At 45.9% G+C, this 15556-nt stretch overlaps 2 protein-coding genes across 2 annotated transcripts; both read right to left on the reverse strand.

Annotated features, from left to right (window-relative positions):
* Positions 1 to 6429: 6429 nt before the first annotated feature.
* On the reverse strand, positions 6430 to 9427 carry LOC124687041 (THO complex subunit 7B-like). Its single transcript, XM_047220899.1, has 3 exons — positions 9275 to 9427; positions 7221 to 7838; positions 6430 to 6820 (listed from the first exon to the last, which is right to left on the reverse strand). Exons 2-3 carry the CDS (start codon positions 7812 to 7814, stop codon positions 6683 to 6685), a joined length of 732 nt encoding a protein of 243 aa, XP_047076855.1. The 5' UTR covers positions 7815 to 7838; positions 9275 to 9427; the 3' UTR covers positions 6430 to 6682.
* A 478-nt stretch (positions 9428 to 9905) lies between these two features.
* LOC124690002 lies at positions 9906 to 15121 on the reverse strand. Its single transcript, XM_047223450.1, has 5 exons — positions 14941 to 15121; positions 11438 to 13493; positions 11258 to 11318; positions 10957 to 11180; positions 9906 to 10159 (listed from the first exon to the last, which is right to left on the reverse strand). The coding sequence occupies exons 1-5, from the start codon at positions 15119 to 15121 to the stop codon at positions 10105 to 10107; spliced, it is 2577 nt and encodes an 858-aa protein (XP_047079406.1). The 3' UTR covers positions 9906 to 10104.
* Positions 15122 to 15556: the final 435 nt, after the last annotated feature.

The raw sequence follows: 15556 nt of genomic DNA on the forward strand, positions 1-15556 counted from the left end.
TACCCGCATCAGCAATGAACCCTATCATCAAGCCTTGGCCGTTTCGAGGATGGGGCATGGACATGATCGGCAAAATCCATCCTGCATCGAGCAAAGGCCATGAGTGGATCTTGGCCATTACAGATTATTTCACTAAATGGGTGGAGGCCGTCCCTATGAAGTCTGTGGCATCGAAGGACGTTATCAGTTTCGTGAAAGAGCATGTCATCCACAGATTTGGGATTCCCCGGACCATCACGACCGATGGAGGTTCGGTTTTCGTTTCTCGCGAGTTCAGAGATTTCTGCGAGAGCATGGGAATTAAGTTGATCCGATCATCCCCATACTATGCTCAAGCAAATGGGCAGGCTGAAGCGTCCAACAAAAGCCTTATCAAGCTGATAAAGAGAAAGATCGACGAGTACCCTAGGCGTTGGCACGAGGTTTTGTCGGAGGCTTTATGGGCTTATCGCATATCATGTCATGGGGCGGTAAAAACCTCGCCGTACCATCTGGTCTATGGACAAGAAGCCGTGTTACCTTGGGAGATCACGTACTGGGTCGAGACGTGTCACGTTTCGAATGACTTGACAACCGAAGAGTATGCAGCCACGATGAGTGATAGCGTTGAGGATCCGACGGAACTTAGACTTTGGTCACTTGAGAAAATTAAGGAGAACAAGGCCAAGGTGGCTCGTGCATATAATAAGAAGGTGAAGCCAAAGGAGTTCCACGTTGGTGATCTGGTATGGGAAGCTGTATTGCCGTTGGGGACTAAGGACAAGGCGTATGGTAAATGGTCTCCAAATTGGCACGGGCCGTACAGGGTTGACCAGGTCCTAAAGGGCAATGCATACATGCTCGAGCAGCTTGGATGGTGTGAAGTTCCCAGTGGCCGTCAATGGCCAGCATCTCAAGAAGTATTTCCCAAGTATGTGGGATGATGGCCAGTGAAAGACGGGGGCCGATTTTAAATCGGCCAGTAAAAAAAAATTTCATCAACTTGAGCAGTGGAATATGGGGGCCGATGTATGAAATCGGCCGATAAAAAAAATCTAAACAAAAGCATAGCCGATGCACTGACCATCGACTTTAGAGCTGAAAAGCCGATGCGGAGCCATCGACTATAGAGGAACAACTGTTATTTCAGGTTACCATTCAATTTTACATTTGATTGTGGGACTGGCCTTGTTGGCGGTTTGGGCAAAGACCGATGTATTGCCATCGGCTTCTCGAGCAATGATAATCGGAAGAATTAAGCATGGAATCCTTCTTCATTGATTTAAAAAGGGGATTTTTTACAAGGAGGAGCCGATTGCTCAGGAACAAAAGGAGGACAGATTGCTACTACTAGTCCTATGCTAAGTGGTCCCTACTCTAAGGACCATCGCTATCCTCATCGTCGCCGTTGTAGCCGCCGCCGTGCCGCCGCCGGCGAGCTCCTCGTCGCTACCGCCGTAGCCCTCAATGGGGGCTTCTTCCTCCTCATCATCGTCGTCTTCGTCGTCATCCGACCAGGCCCAGCCGCGGAAGCGCTTCGCCGGTGGCTCGTCGGAGGAGGTGTCGCCCTCCTCTTCCTCCTCGTTGGAGGAGGCGTCGTCCTCCTCATCCTCTTCTTCTTCCTCTTCGTCGGAGGGGGTGAAGCTACCCCAGGAGAGAAGGTCATCCTCACTCTCCGCCATCAGTTCCTCGTCGATGAGGAACCGGAGGTCGTCCTCCCCATCGGTCAGGGGCAAGTCGCCATCTGACCCGACGAGGGCCTCGGGTGGGCCATCTGGCACGAAGTCGAAGTCCCACTCCGGCTCATCCCATTGGTTGTGCTCTGGCATCGGCTCGCCTGAGGAAGAAGATTGGAAGGAGAGAGTCGATGCAACAGAGGAGGAGGATGAGTCCATGGTGGAGGAGGGCTTTTCGGTGGCTAGTACTGAGGAAGGGGATGAAGAAGCGAGTTGCTCGACGCGTTTAAATAAAAGGGGATATAGTGGAGATTTAATGCAGCGACGGTTTTCGAGGACATGGTGTCGAATCTGTCAAGTCGTGCAGAGAAGCTGAGAAGGCAAGGCATCATGATGAAAGATTCTGCGACGGTTCTGCTCTGCCACGACGTGACCCTACGAAGCAGAAAAAACAGAGTGGTTTTGAAATTATCATTGCCAAAACCAGGGGGGCATGTGTTACCACCAGAATTTAACCAAGTCTGGAGATGGGCCGTGATTAAATGGGCTTAGAGGATTTACATGGAAAATATTCCCGAACCGGCCTTGTACAAGAAATTTGGGCAAGATTGCCCGTGTATCTGTAAATTATAGTAGGTTACGTGTCGGTTAGAATTAAGAGATAGAGTTTAGCTCGTACACGGTTGGGTTTATTCCCAAGTTAGAGAGTCTACGGACTATAAATATGTATCTAGGGTTATTGAGAAAGGAGGACGATCACGTTCACAACAAATCAATCTAGGCGCATCGCCACCCCTTGTTTCGAGGGTTTCTCCCGGTAAGCAACATGCTGCCTAGATCGCATCTTGCGATCTAGGCGATATCGCTTATTCGTTGTTGGTGTTGCTCGTGCCGAAGCCTTTTTGATGGCGAGCAACACCCTTATCTTAGGTGTTTTGGGGTTGATGACAATGCTTTCACGATGTACTTGTTTAGCTACGTTACCCCTCGATATCTAGCTGCCCTTACACCTATTTTAGGTGTAAGGGCAGCATCTTGCTTGTTCGTTATTTAGTAGATCTAATCCGTTATAGTTGCTCCTTGTTCTTCAAGGATTGGTTTGATATCCGTATGTTTAGGCCTTATAAACGGGTTGAAGGATCCGGTAGTGCGTAAGGTGTGGTTTATTGAGCTCTAGAGGGATTGTTCCGGGGATCAACTTCACGTTGGTTTTTAGGCCTCTTTAAAGTTGGTTTTCCATCATCTTACGTATCTGCTAGGCTCAATTACGCATAGGATGTTCCGATTATACGGTGAAAACCCTAGACTATCGTAGATTAGCTTAGCTTGATATTGATAAAGCATGATCCCCATGTCCTTATAAATCTAATATGAACCATGGGGCGATCGGCTCTTTGAGCCGATCCACGTAACAACTTAAGAGCCGATCGGGGCTCGTATTTAATGTTTACGTGTTTGCCATGCAGGAAACTAGTCGAAGCAATCCATCACCTTCCCGACCAGGTATAGGTCGGGTGGCACGCCCTCGTAAACACCAGGACGTGTGCCAGAAGGCATTGCGGGCCGTCGCCCGAGGGACCAGGGTCAGCCGCAATCCTGGGAGCCTCCCGGCTCTACTGTGTTGCCCGTCGCTGCTCGCCGGTGGGTTTCTGACCGCAACAGGTATACATCCAACAGCCTGAGCAAGATCATGTCTTGCTCATAAATAAGCATGCCATGCATCACATGAGTACAGAAGGGTAGAAACCCTGTTTGTGTCATCATCTGGCTACAAAGTCGGCTTGGTGCAAACAAATATGGGAGAAACCAATAGGAAATGACCCAAGGGAACACCTGGTTATGCCGGATCGGTGGCATAATCAAGGAAATCCAGCAAGGATGCACACCTATCTAGCTAGCCCAAGTTATCCAAGCACCTACAACCAGGTACACCATCGGATCGATAGACCATGTGTGTCTATTTATGTTTGTCATCATCAAAAGCTACCGGAAATTCCCTCGAGAATCAAACAGATAGCATGAGAAAGCCACAACAAAGCCACGAGAGAGGGAGCTACCCATGACAGCATCAAAGAGCTGTCAGGGCCACCTCAACCCACAGACCAACACCTTAAGCCACCACATCATCACCCAATAGGGTTCAGTAGTGGGCTAGGGTACCCAACCAGTGGTTGGCATCCATCTAGCCTTACCAAATTCATTGAAATGATCATTACTGCAAGCAGTTCACATCATTTATCCATTTAATAAAGCAAGATAATACAGATAAATGAACTACACAAGTAATCAAAGCACCAGCACCTTGCATAGGATCCAAGGGATCACTGCAAGCATCAGCTGATGCTTGAGCAAGCACCAGCACATGTATGTGTGTCACACAGACATCAAAGAGAGCAGCAGTGAGGCACAGACATGAAACAACATCTTTCACAAGCAACTGTTGATCAGATGATCATCAGGGACTTGCTAATACATGACAGAGCATGCTATAGCCCAACCCAGCACCAATACATGAACCTGATGAGCTAATCAGTCACAGTACATGAACAATTGTAACATGTTTAATCAAATCAAGCATTTACAGAAACAAATCAACTAGGGATGGAGCCACCAGTAACAAACATGCTCCACAGGGAGTTCCTATGAATCATAGTACCGGGGATAGCACACCAGGAGCAGTGGCACTTGCAGAATGCAAGGGTTATAAATAATAATCAAGCCAGGGCTAGAAATATGAATACACTTGATACTCTAGCAGCAGCAGTAGCAAGAACAGAGGTATTGGAATAGATGCAAACAAGTAAGACAGGCATAAGCCAGCAGGGCATCTAGGAGTTGCACAAAATCATGCACAATAAGACTAGAACAGCATACGCATGGCCACCAGGCAGGTCAAGGCAAGCCCAGAGCAGCATCAGCCATAGCCAACCAAGCACAGCAACAGCAGTACAACATGACAACATCTCCACGAGGAGGAGCAGCCATGGCTTGAGCAAGCACCGGAAGGAGAAACACTGGGAGAGAAAGGGGAGGCGACGGAGCACTTACAAGTGACACGAGCCGATGAGCGCGGTCATGGCGGCACACGCTGGGGCACGGCAGCGCCAGGCCAGGCCAGGCCACGGCAGCACCGCAGTGCCCAGCACCACCACGGCAGGGCACGGCGACGTCACAGCACCAGGAGCGCCGACGAGTGGCGCATCGCCGCAGATCCTTGCGGTCGAGTGTCGCAGAAGAATTGGGGGCGAGCGGTGGCGATGGCGAACCCCAGATCGACGCGGAGGATCTGTTGCGCCGTCGAGCAGCGGTCCTTTTGCGACCAACCACGCCGCCGGAGCTGGCCGGAGACGGCCGGATTAATTCGGCGATGGCGACGTGAGTCGCCAGGGCACGGGGAGGAGTAGGGTTCGGCGAAGCGGCATCGCAAGAGAGGAGTGGGGAGCGACCGCGCCGGTCGGTTGGATTGGGCGGGTTAGGGTTAACCGCTGGGCCACCCTGACAGGTGGGCCCAGGGGCATTTCAGACTTTTCACAAATCCAATTAACCTTGAAACTTTGAAAATACATAGAAAATGATAAACAGCTCTAAAAAAATAATTAAAAATATGAAAACTACTCAAGATAAAATGTACATGATGCTTGTAATAATAAATGAATGAGTTATGGACCTGCTATGTTCTGTTGTACTACTCTGAGGGATGTAATATTTGCGGATTGGTACTTCGTGAATGTTATATCAACGACTGGCATACTACAACATGCAGTGGTATGCAGGGTCACCACATATGCTATGGCAGAGGGCATGTCGAGGACCAAGGGTTTTGGAGTTGTGGGCCACAATGATCCAGTCCATTGACCATCCATTGTGGTGTTTAATCCTGGTTGACCAGCAAACACACGTGCAAACGAGAAAATCTGGAGATTTGGCCAATCCTGGCCAGGATTAGAAAGGTTAGGGTCTTATTTTCAGGGATTAGGAGATTGGGGTTCATCTCAGACCTCCACTACGAAGTCAAGGTTTGTTTCAGATTTTTCTTTAAAAAATATTCATAGCCCAATTTCGTGGCCAAGCGGCAGGGGCGAAGAAAAGAATTTATATTTATTCCGATCAAACTTCCTCCCTAGTAACCCGGAAGTTCTTCTCAGATACAAGAAAACGATTCAGTTCTAGAGCCAAAGATCGTAGTTCTCAAACAAGCGCTCGAAAAGATTCTGAAGGATCCTTGTAATTAGGTATTCTTTTTTCCCAGATAATAGCATTAAGTATTTCTTGGCAGGCTATAAGATGGTCAGACTTATAAGTAAGTATCTCTTGTAAATATGAGCAACACCAAATCCGTCTAAAGCCTAAACTTCCATTTCTCCTACTCGTTGTCCCCCTTGTTTGGCTCTACCTCTTAACGGTTTGTTGTGTAACAAGTGAGGCTCTGCCCAAGTCTTCCCCATGTTTTTAACATCTCAATTTGGTACAGGCGTTATAGACTGTGAAAAACATGAAAATAAATGCTAGCTAGTACCGTCAATGACGGCCGAGCAGTGTCGACACCCCAGTTTAGGTTGTTCAGTACATATATACACCATGACAACATATATTTACTAAAAAAGCCACTGCCTCCTGCCCAAATTAATCAACGCGGCTTTAGGCGTAGCTTAGGACATAGTATATGGTTGTGCCAATTGATTTGGGCAGGAGGGACTTGCATTGTTGACTCTGCGATAACGGTAACAATGACGCTAGAAATTTGAGTCCGGATGAGAAGACGTTACACCATGATATATTGTGCTTTTTCTTCATATAACATACACCCTCCCTTCCGAATTATAAAATGTTTTGGATATTTTAATGTAGACTACATTAGAACTGAAATGAGTGAATAAACAGACAAAAACACTTCTATACACATGCGGTAAGTTCTTATAATTCAGAACGGGGGAACAGCTTCACCGTCTAGATTGCACCTTATAGTTGAAAGAACACATCAACCACGGAACTGTTAGACTCGCTGGTGCTACATGATCATTGACCAGTCAGTCTACAGCCATTGCATCTGAAGCAGCGCCACCACTGCCTTCCTCCATGCTCATCTTTGGCTCCTCAGCGGCGTCTCTCAGCTCATCTGCTATGCTCCTTTGCTCATCTTCAATAGAGATTTGCAATTCCTCCACCTGTAAAAGGTACGAAATTAGAGCAGGCATTCTGCTAAATAACTATTCTGGACCAAGCCACAATTTGATTGTAAGAATGAAGAAACCTAATTTAGTGTTGCAGTTCTGATGACAGGATTACATCAACTTGGTATCATATAATTGAGATGAAATCGGCGCATCTCCTACCCTTAACCCAAACCTTGGTGAGCGCTGATGTAAAATTCGGTAATTGGCCATATATGATGACCATCCTCAGAATTGTGTTGCATTGTGGAAAACAAAGGCAGGGAAAGTATCACATTTTAATCTTATCACACGGTGAAAATATTCATTTGATATCCTATTGGTCACTTTACATAGGCGGAGGATAGACGTGAGTGTGGAAGTACGTAAAAGATAACATCAACCATAAACTCACCACATGTAGGAGAAGAGCAAACTGCTTCTTCCGAAGCTCTAACTTCCTTGCACATGCTGCACTCTCAGCCTCCAAATTAGTTATCTCCTTCTCAAGATCAGCAATGAGTTTCTTGGTTTCTGACCGTGGAGGCTGCAAAGAAATCAGTTTTCTGATCGCTTCACACTCCTCCTTGTGCTGCCTCTCAATCTTGCTTTGTTCAAGTTGCTTCTTAAGATCCTCAATATCAGTCTGAGCTTGCAAGATTTGTCGCTGGATCTCGACCTGCAGCTCATTGAAGCTCTCCTTCTCCCTAAGGTTTGCATCAACCACAGCCTTGCTTTTCAGAAGAGGCAGCTCGAAAGTGTTAATTTCCTGTAGAAAGGCCGTGTACAGTCTCTCACAGTCCATTGTATTGTCTGCATCCTTCTCTGTCTCGGCAGCGAAGGACATGAACTTCTTTTGGAGCTTCTTTAGAGGTGGTTCACCCCTGGTAGTTGTGGTCCTGGTCAGAAGCCGGTGTTTAATAATCGCATCATCCTCATGTGGCCCAAATGCATAATGTGCAGACATTGCTTCACCCCTTCCAGCAACTCTCCTCCCTTTGGTAAGCATTTCACAATTTGAGGGGTCTAACAACTGAAACCAGAACAGGACTATGAGCAAAAGGAACAGTATTACTTTTAAAAAACAATTAATCCAACTGATCTGAACTAATTTACCTTTATAAAAATGCACATAAGTACGCATATATCAGGAAACAACAGAAATCAACATGTTTTACTTCTGCAAGACTGCAAATTTGACTAACCTACATCCATGCATACATGCATGGGCATGGCAACGTGTGCAAGTAGAATCTAAGAGAAGGAATGTTCACCGGTTGCAGAGTTGACTTGTGATACTTCCTTCATTAATCATCTAAATTAATGACGTGATTGAAAATTTCACTGCACATCTTTTTGTCGCCTTTGTGGCAAGGCACAGGGCGTCTGACTAATTTATGCTAAATTTTCAGTATTTAGTTTAAATTTGATTTAAGTATTAAAACACTACTGAAAAATACTTCCTCTGTCCCAAAATGTACAGAATGCATATTGTCGGGGTTAGGGTTTAGTGCAGCGAGTTAAGGAGGTGAAACTGGACAAATGAAACCAACTGAGACGGGTTGTGCCGACATTTATGTATCAGCAGATGAATACGCCTCAACGCATGGGCCTTTTGGATTGACACAATTTTATAACAACCTAAAATAGCATGAGCTATCCATAAAAGGAGTTAACCACACAGGAATACGATATTGTCACCTTCAGCTACACCGGCAATAGAGAAGGTGTGATCTAATTAAGAAATTTTGTTTGTTCTCAATCCATTCATAAGAGAGGATTGAGAACAAACAAAATTTCCTTCCTGACTGCAACTATGATATATAATTCCCTTCCTTTCCTCACAAAGATTTCTAAAGATGTGAACCAATAGCTAGAAGAGGCTGACACCATTATGCAAACAATTACTTAAATTTCCAAAATAAAGATATGACTAACTTTCTTCTAAAATGGTTTGTCAAGGGAGGCAATATGCAAAAGTTGTGTCAGAGGGCAGCAGCTTCAACAATGGATCTCGGAGATATGGAAATTCAAGCTAGGCTCATGCCACATGCGACACACTATTATGGAAGAAACAAAATCAATAGTTGACATACTAGATTTCAAGACATTGTACTGCAATTCAGTCATAAAGTCACTAATCAAATGTGCATAACAACCACGGACAAAAGAACCAGGCCTCAGCTTCACCTATGCTATATATTTATCCTGAAAACACGTAGCTAGCAATGTAGATATTGTTACTACATAGACACGAGCCGCTTCAGTTTTTCAATAAACTACAAGCAAGTGCAAAATGCCATAATTTTCTGACCATACGGCTAATGTTTTCACTGGTGAGCCAAGAAGAAAGGATGGCATATCTCTGCTGTTCCAAGGCCTAAGATTCTACCTAAATTACGTGAACAACGAAATCCAGTAAATAAACCTTATTTCTTTGTTTTGGATAAGCAATGGTCGAAGACTTACCACAACTAAATGGAGGGGAGAAGGCGGCTGGTGTCAGGCCAGAGGCAGAGGAAGCCGCGGCCTGCACGATGGTGCGACGGAGGATATTTCCCAGGAGCCGGTCGGGATGTGGAGGAGAGAGCACGAGATGCCGGGGTGCATAGAGAGGGAGGAGGGACGCGGCGGCGGTGAGAAAGAAAGAAGGACGAACGGAGGGATTTGGGAGGTGGAGAGGACGTGGGCCGGGTGGCGGCTAATGGGCCGCGTTCCGTGGGCTGCATCCATTATTGTGAGAGGCTGAGCGCAGACACGACTGACCTGAGGGTGCCCCAGTAGAGCAACTTTAATCCGTTGGATCTATCAAACGACCATTCAACGGTCGTAGCATCATCTCCTATTCTCCTACTGCTGTCTCTCGGCGGCAGCTGCGACGAAGTAATGCAGACAACGCCGGGAGGCGGGAAGGTCCACGGTGGCAGAGTGTTCGTAGGGAGGAGGGGCGCCGGGAATCAAGCAGCAAATTTCCGGCGAGTGCGTCGGTGGAGGAAGAGGCGGCGAGAGGGAGTATCCGTCGGGGACAGCGTTCCACGAGGTAAAGCAAGCCAAAACACATAGCTTTCCATTGATCTTTCTTCCATCAGTTCAGGCAGGTTTGGTTACATATATGATATATCTAGTAATCTAGGTAGGCAGAACAAGTGAACAACAACAATCAGCAAAAGCATGACACACTCCACACAGCTTATAGCTACAGGGGGAGAACCAGACAATTCTATGAAAATGATTCCGCAGAATCCAAAACGTGGGCTATCTCCAGGCCGCAGTTCTTGCGCGGCGACGAACCCTCTTCCTCAGTGGATGATCCTTGGGGGGCGCATACCGAAACCGCGCTTCATTTTCTCCACGCTGTTCATGGAGACCAATTGTTAGTACAGCTCCAGGTATCAAACGAACAATGAATTCACTTCAACCAAATCAATAGCTCAAGACAGATATTACAGACAACAGACAAAACATGTATCACTGACATAGGGGTATGTTCCCATAATTCTATGCCCATGTAAACTCATGTAGCATCTACATCAATCCTTCCCAACTTACAGTAGTCAGGAGTAAGCATATCGAATAACAAGAGAGGAACATGAACTCATGAAGCCGGAGAGAAGTATCCAAAAGACCTTTAATCTATCTGCATAGAGGGCTTGATCCTATCATTTGTTATTGTCATAACTTCTTCAGCATATATGCGGATTGCCTTCAACTACTACTCCCTCCGGTTCATATTAGTTGACTCTAATATGGATGTATCTAGACACATTTTAGTTCTAGATACATCCATATTGAAGTCAATTAATATGAATCGGAGGGAGTGAATTTTCAGAAATGTATTTGTATGGTAAAAAAATATAGCAGCACTTTCCATAATCAGTCAAGCTTCATTACCACATTTTGCAGGACAACAACATAAAACACATAGTACTAAAGTATCATCAATCAAACTAACAAAACAAAGATTTTCATGACAGCAGCAGTAAGATGATCACAACAGCAAGTTTCAAGTGCTTATACGCATAAAAAAGACCATAGCTAAAACAAGAGCATGAGCAGGCCACATAAAACTAGAGTAGAGCAAGAAGGTTGCAGCATTGCACTTGAGAACTTATAACTGTAAAGCGAAATGGAAAGATTTGATAGTTGCTTACGTTGGAGCAAGTTTGCCAAGACAATAAAGTTCTTCACCAGAGACTTCATCATAGACTTTACCACACATCTCGACCTTATATGATCTGTCAGGAGATTCCGAGAGACCTCGACCCACGAGCAGATCGAAATCTTTCTGATGAAGTTCTCTCCCGTTGATGAATACACCAGTATTCCCACCGGCGCAATTCTTGGGCATAGGATAGTTAAGTTCCGGAATGTACGGCTGCAACAAGGAAATCCAGTTATGAGTTTTGATCAAGATATGACAGGGAAGGCAAAGATTTTGTAAAGAACTCTTACAGGTATCATGCCAAGACAGGACTGGCCCATTACACCCCAGAATCCAGCACGGTAGTCATACCTAAGCAATAAGATATAAGAACAAAATGTCAAATGACAATGATGCTGAAGGTTATATTTTGCACCACAACTACAATCCACTAAAAAATTACTTAGATGCAGATAGAAGGTGCAATTTACCAGTATTCACCAGGATAGATTGGTCCGGCAATCTTCTCTGCCTTCCTAACAGCACGATCAGAGATGGGATAGCCATTAATGAAAACCTTTGACCTGCCATTGCCTTTGAAACTTTTCTTTATGAGATTGGTGAAGAATGAATCACCCGACTTTGAGACTGTAGGGCGATCTACGTGCTGTGCCCCATTGCCTGGATTTTGACTATAGTCAGGATCCTCGTACTCATCATCTGACAAGTCCATCACACTCACTACACGTACATCTTTTATGGTGTTGTGTTTGAAACTTTCAGTTAAAACAGTCTTCTCATGTTCAGACCGGGTACTTCTACTTCCTTTTCCTGATCCATCAATCACCCTCTCAGATGGTGAATATCCAAAATGATCCCGAAGAGGTAAACTCGGAACACGTCTAATGACTTGGGCTTCGACAGGTACATTCCTAGACCCAGGTGTGCCTCTCTGTGAATTAGATCTTGCAGGGCTGTTCTCATCTTCAAAAATGCTAGATGATGAAGATAGACCTTGATTTTTCTCTGCGTCACTTGAGTTTGAGTGTAGATCTCTTTCTTGAGAGCCATGACTCCCTGCAGAAAAACTGTAAAGTGGAAACATTCTCTCGCCAATAGCAGTATTTGCAATGCTTGCTTGGACATCACTGGAGTTAACTTTACTACCACTGGAGATGTGTGAAACTGGCGAAGGTGCTGAAGCATCAAGCCTGCTTCCATCAAGCTTGACCACAATTGCATGCGAGCATGACCCACAACGTAGCTTGTACTCATCCTTCCCTGGCAAGGGAGACTTCTTGGGAAGTTGCAGCACTTCATAACAGTTGTAGCATATTGTAAATGGAGCACCGCAGGCAATTGGTTCACATTTTTGTGCAGGTTTCTTGCTCAGGTTGGCCTTCATGTTACTGCGCTGCATCGAAGCATTGATGCCTCTTAAATTGTTATTCTGCATGCCAAACATCACAGAACCGTCAACCGGGTACGCCCCAGGATTGTTCATCAGATATGGCGCCCTGCGATGGTTGAAACCCATCGAAGCCCCCTGAACAGTTAAGAACTCACGGTGGTAACAATGAAGGCAAGAGCAGGCAGGCTGGTGGTAGAAGCCATCGTGGTGGTAAGAGACCAGAGGGTCATGATTATACTGCCCAAAGAAATAGTTGTCGCAGTTCCTCCATGGATATTGGCCAGCAGGATAGCAAGGAGCCCCCATGTGTGCGACGGGCTCTCTGTATCCATGGAGATCTTGCTGTGAGGGCACTGAAGCATAAGCATGCGGAATGCCAGGAGTTTGCCCATTCAAGGATGGTGAGTGCTGAGAACTGTTCCGCTGTAACTGAGGTGAGGCGTGCCGCAACCGATTCAACTGTTCATGAGGACCACACGAACTTGAGACATCCGCCACCCTGTTTGTGGAAGCACTTCCACTTGGCTTCTCGGTGATCTCGCAAGATCTCTGCACCTGATCCCTCAATTCATCAAGCACCCGTAAAAGCTCAGTACGGTCTTTCTTAAGTCCACTGACACTGTTAGGGCCATCCATATTCCTCTTGTCTGCATGGTCAGCACCATTAGCATCTCTAAATCTTGACTTCATATGGTATTCTGACACGTGTTCACCAGGATAAGCATTAGGAGGAAGGCTGTCGACTACAGACCTCGGGGATCTGTCTCTTAGTCTCACTGGCTGCTTTACTTCTCCTTTCTCCTCATTACGTATGCGCCGGTACTTGGCTTCCCGCATTTCCCTGCTGTCATCTCTAAGTGTGGTCTCAAACTTCAAGGTGCTTGTCTCTCTTGGAATTTGGTTACCATCAGAATTGCATCTGAACTCTCTCTGCTCAGACACCATTCTTTGTGGTACTGATCTCTCTTGTGCAGTAGCTTCGACAGTTTCAGAGTTTTCTTCTCGGACAGTTCCAAAGCTAGCTTCAGATACCGGTGCTTCTTTCTTCTCTGGCAAACTCTCCAGCACTTCAAGGTACTTCACATGCACAACATCAGATTTCTCCAAAGAAGACTCAGATGCCGAGTTCTTCGTTGCTGTCAAATTGTCCAGAGAAGAAAAAAAAAAGTTATTTCTGTACTTTCTTACTGAGCAATTTGACAGAAACAACAGAGAAATTAAAATTCCCATAGGTATAAATCTTGTTATTACATTTCAAGGGCACCTCTTCTCAGAGTTTCCTTATAACACTGACTACAAACATGGCAACATACTACTGTGATTCACATTCCCTAATAATAGGCAAAGATACATGGATTTTAAGTGGAAAACGGTGGAACCGGCATAGGTTAGGGCAGCCACAGTGTATGCCAAATAGGGGTTCCAAATCTTGTATTTGGCTTTTGGCATTGGTTCTCACCATTGTAGAAGACATTTCCATAGCCAAATATTAGTCCTACAGCCAAAAATTTCCTCTCTCTAGTCTCTCTCTTTGTTGTGGGCCATGAAAGAGAACATTGATTCTTTTGGCAATCTACACACTGTGGTAAATCTAGCTGTTTGCCATGAAAGCCATTTTCATTACGTGGCATATTTGGCTTTAGTGACACTGTGGATGCTCTTAGTACTCCACCTATTCGATTATTTTCAAGACTTGAGTCGAGCAAGCATGAGACGTTTCTGCAGCACTTGAGACAACTATTTCTCTACAGTAGGAAACATGCAACACAAGACATAACATTTCGGGAACCTATGAAATTCAACCGGCAGCAGCTTTTACAATACGGGTAGGAAAAAGGTGATAATTATTACAAAAATGACAACCCAATCCAAATTTTCAGACGAGGCATAATTTCCAGCCTGTCAAAAGCAAATCTATGAACATCTCTCATTTAGAAACACAGGAAAATGTTACTAACACATTCCCCACAAGTTCTGAACCTTGAGGCGCTGGTTGAGATTTTAAAATGCAAACTTGGGTGATAGGCTAAAAATCAAAGCTCGCACAACTTTGTTTCATGAAAAAATCAGAATAATTTCACAGGAAACGATAGTGGCAAGGGGAAACAAGAAGGAAAGCAACGTAAACCTTGAAGAGGTGGGGATGAAATTTGCCCAGATAGTCTGAACATTTTCAGGAAAAAAATGAGATCAGTTTCACAGGGGAGACAAGAATGAAAACAAAAGAATACCTTTTGCGTAGTTCAAGGCAAACAAAAAAAGAGAAGAACATAATCTTTTAAGAGGATGGGATAAAAATTGGCCTACTAAACGAAGCTGCAGAAATGAGATCTTTACAGCTAGAATGCTAAACTGACTAGAGTTAAACAAGCACAATGTAGGAGTGAGAGGTGATTAAAATTAACCCTGAACTGAGACAGAGAAAGAATTCGTGAACGCTAATGCAACAGAGTATTATATAAATAAATAATAAATAAAATAGAACCATCCTGATAAGAACAGACAGATACAGAAGACAGTTCAGAGCAGTAAGGGTAAATGCAAAACAAAAGAAGGATGGGGGGCGAAAGAAAGAAGAGAGACCTTGGAGAGTGGTGCCGCATCCGCCGCAGACGTAGACGGAGTAGTTGGGGAGCTCCGGCAGGAACTTCTCGCACTTGGGGCAGCGCACCACCCGCACCTGCTGCCGCTTCTGCTGCGGCTGCTGCTGATGTGCGGCGGCCGCCGCCGAACACGAAGCGCCCTCGCCCTCGTCTCCCTCCATCGACGACGCGCGCGGTGGTCCCTCCTTCACCACTGCTCACCGGGGAGCGCCAATGCCGGGACCGGGGAAGAAGAAGCCGAGAAATTAGCCGGCGAACAATGGGTGGAGCGCCAAGAAGGGCAGGGGCAAACGCAAGGCGCCAAGAGGCAAGAGCCCAAGCGCAGAGCAGCGGCAAGACCGACGACTGGCCGGGGAAGAAGCGAGGGGGAGAGAGTGTGTGGGTGTGTGTGAAGTGGAAAAGGCGGGGCGTGGTCTGGTCCGAGGCAGGGAACAAGCGGAAGATGTCGAGGTCCAGGCAATCATATGCGTCGCTCTCTCTCTTGCGTCGGTCGCTTCAGGCTTCAGCTAGCCGGTGAGCTGAAGCTGAAGCTGAAGCTGAGCAAAGCCGCGCCTCGCCTCGCCTTTGCTTGCCTTGGGCCTTGGCTGCTTTCGCTC

The sequence above is a fragment of the Lolium rigidum genome, chromosome 2 (assembly GCF_022539505.1).
Source record: "Lolium rigidum isolate FL_2022 chromosome 2, APGP_CSIRO_Lrig_0.1, whole genome shotgun sequence".
Taxonomy (NCBI): domain Eukaryota; kingdom Viridiplantae; phylum Streptophyta; class Magnoliopsida; order Poales; family Poaceae; genus Lolium; species Lolium rigidum.

Coding starts and splice junctions, on each gene's coding strand:
- LOC124687041 (XM_047220899.1), bottom strand. CDS start 7,814: ATGCTTACCAAAGGGAGGAGAGTTGCTGGAAGGGGTGAAGCAATGTCT. Junction 6,821..7,220: donor TTGCTCTTCTCCTACATGTG/GTGAGTTTATGG, acceptor TACCTTTTACAG/GTGGAGGAATTGCAAATCTC.
- LOC124690002 (XM_047223450.1), bottom strand. CDS start 15,121: ATGGAGGGAGACGAGGGCGAGGGCGCTTCGTGTTCGGCGGCGGCCGCC. Junction 13,494..14,940: donor ATGCGGCACCACTCTCCAAG/GTCTCTCTTCTT, acceptor ACAATTTGACAG/CAACGAAGAACTCGGCATCT. Junction 11,181..11,257: donor CCTGTCTTGGCATGATACCT/GTAAGAGTTCTT, acceptor TCCTTGTTGCAG/CCGTACATTCCGGAACTTAA.